A 10,787-nucleotide genomic window follows, 5' to 3' on the forward strand; every position below is an offset into this window, starting at 1 on the left:
GTTACTTATGTTTTAAAACTTAATTTAATGGATGATCTTGCATGGTTTTAGTTTCATATAGCTTTGTTATGATTAAGCTATGGTATTAAGAAGTCACACCAAATTAACCACGCTTCCGCAAAGCCAGGGTGTGACAGACGGAAGGCTAAAACCTCCCGACGGAAAGAAGGGTAAATTGTCCAAGCCCGGTTAAAACACCAAGGGTAGTTGAGCGATAAAAGCCAAGGACGTAGGACTTATCGTCAAGACAATGACGTATGTTCATTGCATGTCTAGGATCTTAACATCTACACGAGAGTAGGGATAACATTTCGATACCAGTACTCGTACCAGTATCAATACCGATCAAATTCCGTGCTAATTCAGTATCGACTTTTTTGGCGTTTTCGGGATTGGTATAATCGGTTCGGTACCGATGTTTACCATTTTTTTACCTTCAAATACCGTATCATACCGATCATTTTCAACACCGATGCATTCGGTATGATACCGAGATTCACTCTTCACCTAGATGCCGCAGAAAATAATGAGGAGAGTGAGAATCGAACCTGAGTCACAAGAAACATCAATTCTACCCCGAACCACTCCACCCAATGTTTTAAAATCCAGTTTTTATACGGTACCGGATTTGGCTCAGAAACAGTTTAACCGGGTATATCAGGCGGTTCAACCAGGTATACCGGATGGTTTAACCGCTTAGACCGGACGATTCAACCGGTACAACCGGTCGGTTTAAACCGGTTTTAAAACATTGACTCCACCACTACCTCATTACTTCTAACTTTAAAATTAATCACCTCTTCTCCTTTTTATTAACGCCCCTAATCCAGCTCGAGCAGCGATTTCTGTGACTTCAGGTGGCAATATTTTCTGCTGGTAAGTTCCATCTTTGCAAGTTCTTGGCTAATTTCAGTGTCCAATCACTTGTTTGTCAATGGGTTTGCAACATTGAGATGTAGGTACAAAACCATTGTTTTTTATTTTGTGCTCACCAAGTGTTTGATAAAAATCCCCAATGAAAGCATTAGTAGTAGGAAGCAGTATTACTTGGTTCCTTTTGGCAAAAGTGGTGTGTTGCATTACCTAAAAGAAACTGATTCCATTATAGTTGTGATTATTTTGTGAGATTTATTCCAAATTTTGCTTGATCATTGTGCAGTCCTTATTATGCCTTGTTTGAAGGAAAGAATGGGGATACAAAAAAGCTCCAATCTTTTAATATAATCAAAAAGTTGCAATAAAGTTTTTATTTTTAGGTGTAGTAGTCAAAGGTTCAGCACTGCAAACTTGCAAAGATGCAAAAAAAGGCCAAAATTTGCAAAAAAAAAAAAAAAAAAAACCCTCTCTGAACTAGTCTAAAACAAGCCAAAAAAAAACCAGCTTAAAACATGTCTTAAACAGGCCTAGAACACATGTGCGCCTAGCATGTGCTTTTTAAGCGCCTTTGTCTAGCGGACAGGGTCAGTCTTTGCGCCATGAGCTGCCTGATTAGGAGAATTTGTCATTTTTCAATACAGGGTTTTTTAATGCATCTTTTGTTATAAAAAGATCATGTTGACACTAACATCGGGCTTTCCACAATAATTGCAGGGCACTGTCCCAAGGCATAGAAGTCTATATATGTGTTGAAGAGTCGTATTTTATATATTGCCAACAGCCGTTCTTCCAATGCTCAGGCTTCTTATTGGAGGTAGGTAAGACTCTTTATTCTTGCCGTCTATCATCATCTTATTAAATATTTGTTGTTATTATTATTATCGCTTGCTTCTAATTTAATTATTCGCATTATAAAGATCTTATTTTACTTGGTTCCTTTAGTTCATATATGATAAAGAAGTAACAAGTAAAATTATACCTATAAATAGTTTTTAGCATTTTTTTAATAACGAACACTCACATACGTGATGCGCGCACATCGGCTTTTGTGATCAAAACGCATTGGAGCACCACACGCTTTTTATAATCATGCATAGTTTCTGCAGATTAATGTCGGCTGACTAGATTTGTTGTGTTTTCTTTTCCCAGATCGCTGCCAAACTGCAAAAGTAACTACTTTCCTAAACTTATTCGCTCTAGTCGGTGCCTTCACACATCGTTTTCCCCTGTTCCAAATTATCTACAAACTTCATCAAACGAAAGTGGGAGCAGTGTTCGGAATATTGATGTTGACCTTTTATTTCACTCAAGCACAAATATCCACATCGCCAAACGCGTTCACGCATTACTTATTGTGTTGGGGAAGGTCCAAAGTTTATTCATTTCCACCCGACTTCTCAATCTTTATTCCAATCTCGGTACCATCTCTTTATGTCAACAAACTTTTGATCAAATCCCAACAAAAGATGTTTACACATGGAACTCTATTATATCCGCATACGTCCGCAACGGTATTCCTAGTGATGCCGTAAATTGTTTATACAAAATGTTGACGTCCGAAATAAAGCCCGATTTTTATACTTTCCCACCTGTTTTAAAAGCGTGTCGGGATTTAAACAATGGGAGTAGAATACACGCGTTGATTTTAAAAACGGGCTTGGAATGGGATGTCTTTGTGGCTGCTTCGTTAGTGCATATGTACTGTCGGTTTGGTTTGTTCGATGCCGCTTACCAAATTTTCGAAAACATGCCGTTTCGAGACATGGGTTGCTGGAACGCGATAATCTCGGGGTTTTGTCAGAACGGAAAAGGCGAAAAGGCGTTGGAGGTATTGGATGAGATGAGACTCGAAGGGATTAAAATGGATTCTGTAACGGTATCTACTATTCTTCCGGTTTGTGCGCAGATGGATGATATGGTGCAAGGTAGATTGACGCATTTGTACATTGTGAAACATGGGTTGGAGTCCGATTTGTTTGTCGGCAATGCGTTTATTAACTTTTATGCGAAGTTTGGTGAAGTGGAGCATGCGCAGAAGTTTTTTGATAATTTGGTGACGAGAGATTTGGTATCGTGGAATTCGATAATTGCTGCTTATGAGCAGAATAATAATCCGGATCGCGCGCTTAACTTTTTTTACGAGATGCAAATGAATGGATTCAAGCCTGATTTGTTGACGCTCGTAAGTGTTGCTTCGAGTATTGCTCAGTCTCGGGATTCTCGAACTAGTAGATGTGTACATGGTTTCATACTACGGAGATGTTGGTTTGAAAAGGATGTGATAATCGGGAACGCGGCGGTTGACATGTATGCAAAACTCGGAGATGTTGACTCAGCACGGAAATTGTTCGATAAGATCCATCTTAAAGATGTGGTTTCGTGGAACACGATGATTACAGGCTACGGTCAAAACGGGCTTGCGGATGAAGCCATTGAAGTGTACCGCATGATGGTAGGAACCGAATACGTCACACCTAACCAAGGAACGTGGGCCAGCATTATACCAGCTTATGCGCATATCGGAGCGTTAAAAGAAGGGGCGACAACCCATGGGCGGGTTCTGAAAACGGGCCTGCTTTTGGATGTCTTCATAGGAACATGTTTAATCGATCTTTACGGAAAATGCGGGAAAGTGGAAGACACGATGAACCTGTTTTATGAAGTACCGAAAACGAGTTCGGTCCCATGGAATGCTGTGATATCATGTGTTGGCATACATGGACACGGAGAAACGTCTTTGAAGCTGTTTAGAAACATGCTCGATGACGGTGTTCGGCCCGACGCTATAACTTTCATTTCCTTATTATCGGCATGTAGCCATTCGGGTTTAGTCGAGCAGGGTGAGTGGTGCTTCGACGTCATGCAACGTGACTACGGGATCAAACCGTGCTTAAAGCACTATGGATGCTTTGTTGATTTGTTGGGTCGGGCCGGACAATTAGAAAAGGCGTATAATTTTATAATAAGTATGCCTTTACAGCCCGATGCTTCGGTTTGGGGTGCTCTTTTGGGTGCGTGTCGGATTCACGGAAATGCTGATTTGGGTAAGGTGGCTTCAGATAGATTATTAGAAGTTGATCCGGATAACGTCGGATATTACGTCTTATTGTCAAACATATACGCAAATGCCGGCAAATGGGATGGTGTGAATACGGTGAGATCATTGGCTACGAGTAAGGGATTAAAGAAAACTCCGGGATGGAGCTCGATTGAGTTAAACAATAAAATGGAGGTTTTTTACACCGGGAACCAATCACATCCCCAGTGCGATCAAATATACGAAGAGTTGGAAACGTTAACGGCAAAAATGAAGATTCTTGGGTATATTCCGGATTATAGTTTTGTGTTGCAGGATGTTGAGGAGGATGAAAAGCAGCATATTCTTAGTAGTCATAGTGAGAGATTGGCAATCGCGTATGGGATTATTAATACTCCTGCGCGAACGGCTATTAGAATATTTAAGAATTTGCGCGTATGTGGGGATTGTCATAACGCTACTAAGTTTATATCTAGAATCACTGAGAGGGAAATCATTGTGAGGGATTCTAATCGGTTTCATAACTTTAAAGATGGAGTATGTTCTTGTGGTGATTATTGGTGATATAAGTTCACTCTACTCCTTGGTACAGTGCGCGTCTTCCTGTTGTTTTATTAGTGTTCTGAGAAGGGCCTTTTTGCTGCATATTTATTTAACACATGATGGCTAGTCTTGGCGGCGTCTAGAGGAGGTTGGTGATCTCTTTCTATATGGAGTTGGTTTATTTGTACAATTACGATTACATTTTATTTAATTTTACTGAATACGCTTCCATTTGACCGACTTCTAATCGGTTTTCATCTGTTTTGGTTTCTATTATTTCAGGGTTTGGTCAAGCTGTCTGATTTATCTGTGAAAAGCCGAGGCTCAAAGGGGCGTGTTATTAAAGTGCAAACTGATGGTGAAGGTATCGACTTCTGAGCCTATAGATTATAGAACATGTTTTTATGAGGCTGATGATAGTCAATGAATTCGAATTTATAGAAGTTTGCTTTGTGCTTTTAGATGAGAAAGACATCAAGTTAAAATCATATGATAAAGAAATACTTAATGTTTTATTTTTATCATCTTAAAAGATTTAAAAATCATAAAACCTTCTATGCTGCTTTACTAAAATAGTTCAGATTATTAATGTCATAATACACTTTTGTAATCATATTCGACAAATTTGTTCTTAATAAAATTCAACAGAAGTGTTTGTGAGTCTGCTCAACCCCCCCCCCCCCCGGGTTGTTAATGACAAATAGCGATAACGTACCTATATGCTACATATCGAACAACGATAAATAGCGGACGGCTATTTTATAAATAGCGATACATTAGAAAAAAAATTAAAATATTTTATATGTATAATATATCATAATGCCCTGGTATATATGCTATTTTACATGTATATTTAACAAAAACCTAAAATCTAGCTATTTTATAGCTATATTTAATTGCTATTTATATTAAAAAAACAAAAAGAAAATTAAGCGTCGCTATTCTCGCTATCCATCGCTACAACCCTAATAGCGACACTAAACCTATAAGCGACGTAGCGCGCTGTTTTTCTATACGAACCCGTGGGTCGACCCACTTCTCGTGGCAGCTCCAGATGGGTATTTGACCCATTTAATTATTAGCAGGAATTAGTTTTGGGGGGATCAGTTCTGGGAGCAAGTAGAGGGCGGTTTTCTAGCGGTTATTATCTTCTTTTCTTTTATGTTAAATAGGGCAGAATAGGCCGTGTTTTAGATGTCTATGTTTATTATATGAAAATTAAGGTTTTTATACCTTTGTAATGGAGATTTAATCCTTCTCGAATTGGATTATTCTATCAATTTAAAGTTTCTATCATTTTTTCCAAATGTTTTGCTAGCTGTATGTATGTAGGTTTTGCTTCTAGAGATAAGATGGCCTGCAGTTAGAACTGATGTGTGTGAAACACAAACACCTGGATGCCCCACAACATTTACATCTATATAGGGTATGTTTGGCAAAACTAGCTGGAAGCTGGTCGCTGTAGCTTTTTAGATATTAAGGTGTTTGGCAGAGTAGCTGGAGCTTTTAATAAAATGTATAAAATGACCAAAATGGGCATAAATAAAAAAAAAAACATAATACTAAACGTAATCACACACACAAACACACCCACACACACACACACACATATATATATATATATAAGTTATATCTCAAATGAATAAAACATGAGAACGTTTATTAATCGCAATAGGGTGATCCATAGAACATCAAAAGTTAAACTAACTTGGCTAATATTCTCTCTAAGGAAGGGTGATTGACAGAAATTCCTGATTCATGTACTGGGATAATGTTTGCTTATGCCCCTAAATTTAAAGTTTTTTTTTACATCTAGAGTTGGTTTTTTTTTTTTTTTTTTTTTTTTTTTTTTTTGGCAAAAATTCCTGGAATTTACTCATAGAATCATATATAGGTAGATTGTCAAAACACATTTGAGTAGATTCAGGGGCATTTTTGTCATTTTAGACTCTAGTTGTGACAATCTTTGAATTTAAGGGCATTCTGTCATTTTACATTTTTGACAAGCTTTTATTTATTTAGTGGTATTTAAATATTTTTGTTTGAATTGACATAGCTGAAACCTAATTGATACTTTGGTGCCTCTGAAGCTGTTTAACATTTGGGTGGCTTTAGTGAATACTTTTGATTCCTGGGTTAAACTATGTATATAAAATTGAAACTGAAACCAAAGTCATCGGTTAATCTATTTTATTAACCAATCGGTTTTCGGTTAAACAGTTTGGTTTATTCAGTTAGATTGTCGGTTTTTGGTTTTTGGTTTGGTTTGGTTTATTTCGGTTAATAACCAAAACCAAACCTGGGCTAAATATTATTGCTTAAAAATACATAAAATGGAGGTATGAATACATGAAATGGATGTATATATACACGAAATTGAGGTATAGAACATGAAATAAATGAAATGGAGCTACAAAACATGAAATATATGAAAATATGAATGGTTCGGTTCAGTTGATTTTGGTTAACCGATGGTACAAAGAAGCAGATAACTGATTTTCGGTTATTCAGTTTTTGGTTAATTTGCTTTTCGGTTTGCTTTGTTTTTTGGTTCGGTTATTGTTCACCCTTAGATTCTGTTAATCACATAAGATACCAATTTTTGTTATCTTTTTATACAATTATCACCTTAACAAAACCAACAGGACATTTGAATTCACATTGTGTTGCCACCATATATGATCTTCTTTTCTTTACCACTCTCTATATTATAGTTATTGAGTTCTAGAGTTGACCAACTTGCACAATCTGCTTTGACTTTGCAAGGTTTTAAAGGGTATTTTTAATTTAACTATTGTATTTAATAAAATGAAATAATTTCTGTTTTTTGTTTTTTTTTTTTTTTTTTTTTTTTTTTTTGCAACAGCATTGTGAAAAACACTGTAAAGGGTCCTTCTCAAAACCTACTAGAATCGGTGGCTCAGCTGATTGCAACGACAACCTTAAACAATCACTCACAAATATCCGTGTCGTCGTTGGAAAGCCTCACGTTGCGGTTCCTGGTCCTCTCGACTATTTAGGTGTCGAGCTTATTAGATATCGAAGCACCGATATGCCCGTTTAAGATTGTTATTTAAGTTGATTTTTGCCATATGTCAATTTGCATTCTGCTACCTTTATAATTCTCCAACAACTTGTTTTTGTTCAATTGTAACCCCACCAATATCCCGCTAGCAAATGAGATCAGATAAAACATAAAACCATCGCAAGGCAAAACCAGTGATGACTGGATTCGAACTCGAGAGTTGAGACCTCTGTGATGCTTACCATTGCGTAGAGATGTACATTATCCGGTTAACTGAACCAGTTTTTAAGAACCGAACTTCGTAACTGAAATCACATGAACCGGTTAGGTTCGATATCCGAACCCGTTTCACCTCTCCAGAAGAAAAACCGAACTGAATCCGGCTTGGCAAAAACTGCTTTGGAAACCGGTTCCAAATTGGTAAGAAAAACTGGTCCAGTTATTTGGTTTTATTGAATATAAAAATCTATAAAAAAAAGAATATTGGATTTTAATAATCCCAACTATTCGTTGTTGACCGTAACAGTGCTAGCTTAAAAGATAACCACTGACAGTTCCAACTATTAACATATTGGTCTCCGATGGACCCTGACTAACAGAACCCTAACGCCGTTAGTCTCTGGTCACCGGAAAAACGTTTTTGGCCAGAAAAAAGGTTTCTAAAGGTCTGATCTAAGGTTACTAAGAGGGATGAGACGAAAATGTTGAGTTCTCCGGGCAAAAAGAAGTTTTCCGGTGAAAAAGGAGTTTTCCGATGACCTCAATAATTAGGGATTTTACTAGAAAATGGTTCCTAAAGATCCGTAATAAGTTACAAAGAGGTTTGGGACGAAAAGGTTGAGTTTTCCTGCCCAAATAGAGTTTTCCGACAAAAAACGTTTTTCCGACGACCGGAGATTAACGGCGTTAGGGTTCTGTTAGTCAGGGTCCATTGGATGCCAATATATTAATCGTTGGGGCTGCCAATGGTTATTTTTGAAGTTGATATTGTTAAGGCCAACAGCGAATAATTGGAATTATTAAATTTCAATATTCCTAAAAAAAGTGGTTATTTTTATCCTAAAATAGTTCAAAAACTATAAAAATTTAATAAATTGAACTCATAAACTTTTTTGTCATCAGAACGATTAAAAAATGTGGGTGTAAGAACTGGTTTGGGAAGCGAAACCAGTGTTTCAAACCGGTCTAAAAATCCAACCAAACTGGGGAGACCCGGACCGGTTTGACCAAGAACCAGCCAATCTAGAAACCTGTTTGAAACTGGTTTTGGTTACTGAAAATAAAAACGAAATGTTCATTACGCCATCTACTAGGTTTGTGTAACGGGATCAACCGGTGTAACTTTCTTATCTTTCTCACACTTTTGGTCTTTAACCTTACCCTATATATATATATATATATATAGGGAGAGGCTCATACGAGAACCACCCTTATTGTGAGAACCTTGAGAACCAATGTGAACACAACAAAAAATAGCTAAAAAAACCTAAAAAAAACCTAACCCCCCCCCCAAGCTAAATGCTAAAAACTAAAACCCCCAAAAAAACCTAAAAAAAACCTAAACACACCCCCCCCCCAGCTAAAATGCTAAAAACTGAACCCCCAAAAAACCTAAAAAAATAAAAAAAATCTAAAAAAATAAAAAAAAATCTAAATTTTTTTTTAATATTTTTTATGCTCAAATCGCTACTTTTAAATTTTTTTTTTTTTTTGCTTCGAAAAGTAGCGATTTTTATATAAAAAATATTAAAAAAATTGTGTGATTTTTAGCTATTTTTAGGCATTTTTGGTGTGTTCACATTGGTTCTCGCGGTTCTCACAATAAGAGGTGGTTCTCGCATGATCTTCTCACTATATATATATATATATATATATATATATATATATATATATATATATATATTAATAAAGGAAGCTAATGAATAGTATTTTAAATATTATATATATATATACTTTTATTATTTTAATATTATAATAATAGTAAGGAAAATTAGTATTTAATAAACCAACCTTTAACTAGTTGGTAAATAATAATCCAACCTACAAAATTGGTATATAATAATCCTACCTATCAATATGTTGGTACTCAATGAACTTCCGTTAATTTTTTTTAACTGGAGTTAGTTTTTAAGTTTTATTTATTACACAAACAGTACTTGTAGTTGTAATTTACTAGTTTTAACTATTTTATAAACCTCAAATCGAGGAAAAGGAGGATTTTCGAGTGGTTTTTTTGTTTCATAAATAGTTAAAACTAGTAAATTACAATTACAGGGACTGTTTGTGTAATAAATAAAACTTAAAAACTAACTTCAGTTAAGAAAAAATTAACGGAAGTTCATTGAGTACCAACATATTGATAGGTATGATTATTATATACCAATTCTGTAGGTTGGATTATTATTTACCAACTGGTTAAAGGTTAGTTTATTAAATACCAATTTTCCTAATAGTAATTATTTTCTTTACTTTTTAAGTTGGATAATAATTTTGGTGTCAACTGGTACTGGTATAAAAAAATACTGGTATGATCCGGTTCGTTAACGGTACATGAAGGTAAAAATTGGCATCAGCCTGGTACAGAAAACGCCAAAAGTAGGTACCAAATTGATTTTGAAAATCTTTTAGTTCGGGAAATTCGGTACTGCTACCCGGTACCATTTGCTCATTCCTAATCACAGGGTATCGTACGAACAATAACGGTATCGTAATTGATTTTATTCAACTTTTAATGACTTCTTTTTTTTAGTTTCAGAGGTAGGGATGAGCTCGGTGCCAACCGATACCGAATCGGTACTGCATCTGAAAATAATGGTTACGGTACTGGTATATAAAGGTAGAAACCTGTAGCGAACCGGTACCAGGAACGGCAAAAGTCAGTACCGAATTGGTACTTAAGATCTTTCAGTTCGGGAAATTCGGTACCGGTACCCAGTACCATTTGCTCATCTTTGACCACGAGTTTTATACGAACAACATCATTACTATACAACTTTTTTTTGTTGATTTTCTTTCGGTTATCTTTTAATGTTTTTTTTTCTATATTTTCTTTTTATTTTTGTCAGCGGTTCCGTACGCAACACACTCGTAATGATTTTAAAAAACATGTAAACAGATTAAATAAAAAAGAAGTTCGCCGCAACACGGTTGCGGCGAACTTGATAAACCTAGTTATTATTAAAAGCTACAAAAAATGATTTTAGATCACTTCAAATTAACTTTGGGAGTACGGACGGATTTAGAAACATAAGGAAAGTTAGAAAAGAAGGATATTACGTATAATATGAATGGCACACACACACTATT

General features: G+C 36.0%; 1 protein-coding gene across 2 annotated transcripts; it reads left to right on the forward strand.

Annotated features, from left to right (window-relative positions):
- The first annotated feature begins 710 nt into the window (after nt 1-710).
- LOC110925376 (pentatricopeptide repeat-containing protein At4g33990) lies at nt 711-7,611 on the forward strand. 2 transcript variants are annotated; one of them, XM_022169337.2, is made up of 5 exons: nt 711-876; nt 1,591-1,694; nt 2,026-4,604; nt 4,739-4,820; nt 7,323-7,611. In XM_022169337.2, exons 2-3 carry the CDS (start codon nt 1,669-1,671, stop codon nt 4,475-4,477), a joined length of 2,478 nt encoding a protein of 825 aa, XP_022025029.1. In that variant the 5' UTR covers nt 711-876; nt 1,591-1,668; the 3' UTR covers nt 4,478-4,604; nt 4,739-4,820; nt 7,323-7,611. The 2 variants fall into 2 exon arrangements, with proteins under 2 accessions (XP_022025029.1, XP_035840932.1); XM_035985039.1 differs by lacking the exon at nt 7,323-7,611 and having other exon boundaries at nt 4,739-4,980.
- Nucleotides 7,612-10,787: the final 3,176 nt, after the last annotated feature.

Source organism: Helianthus annuus, chromosome 2 (assembly GCF_002127325.2).
Source record: "Helianthus annuus cultivar XRQ/B chromosome 2, HanXRQr2.0-SUNRISE, whole genome shotgun sequence".
Classification (NCBI taxonomy): domain Eukaryota; kingdom Viridiplantae; phylum Streptophyta; class Magnoliopsida; order Asterales; family Asteraceae; genus Helianthus; species Helianthus annuus.

Bases quoted from the DNA above. Each gene is read 5' to 3' on its own strand.
- LOC110925376 (XM_022169337.2), top strand. From the start codon at position 1,669: ATGCTCAGGCTTCTTATTGGAGGTAG. The intron at 1,695-2,025 runs GTAAGACTCTTT...TTCTTTTCCCAG, and splicing joins AGGCTTCTTATTGGAGGTAG to ATCGCTGCCAAACTGCAAAA.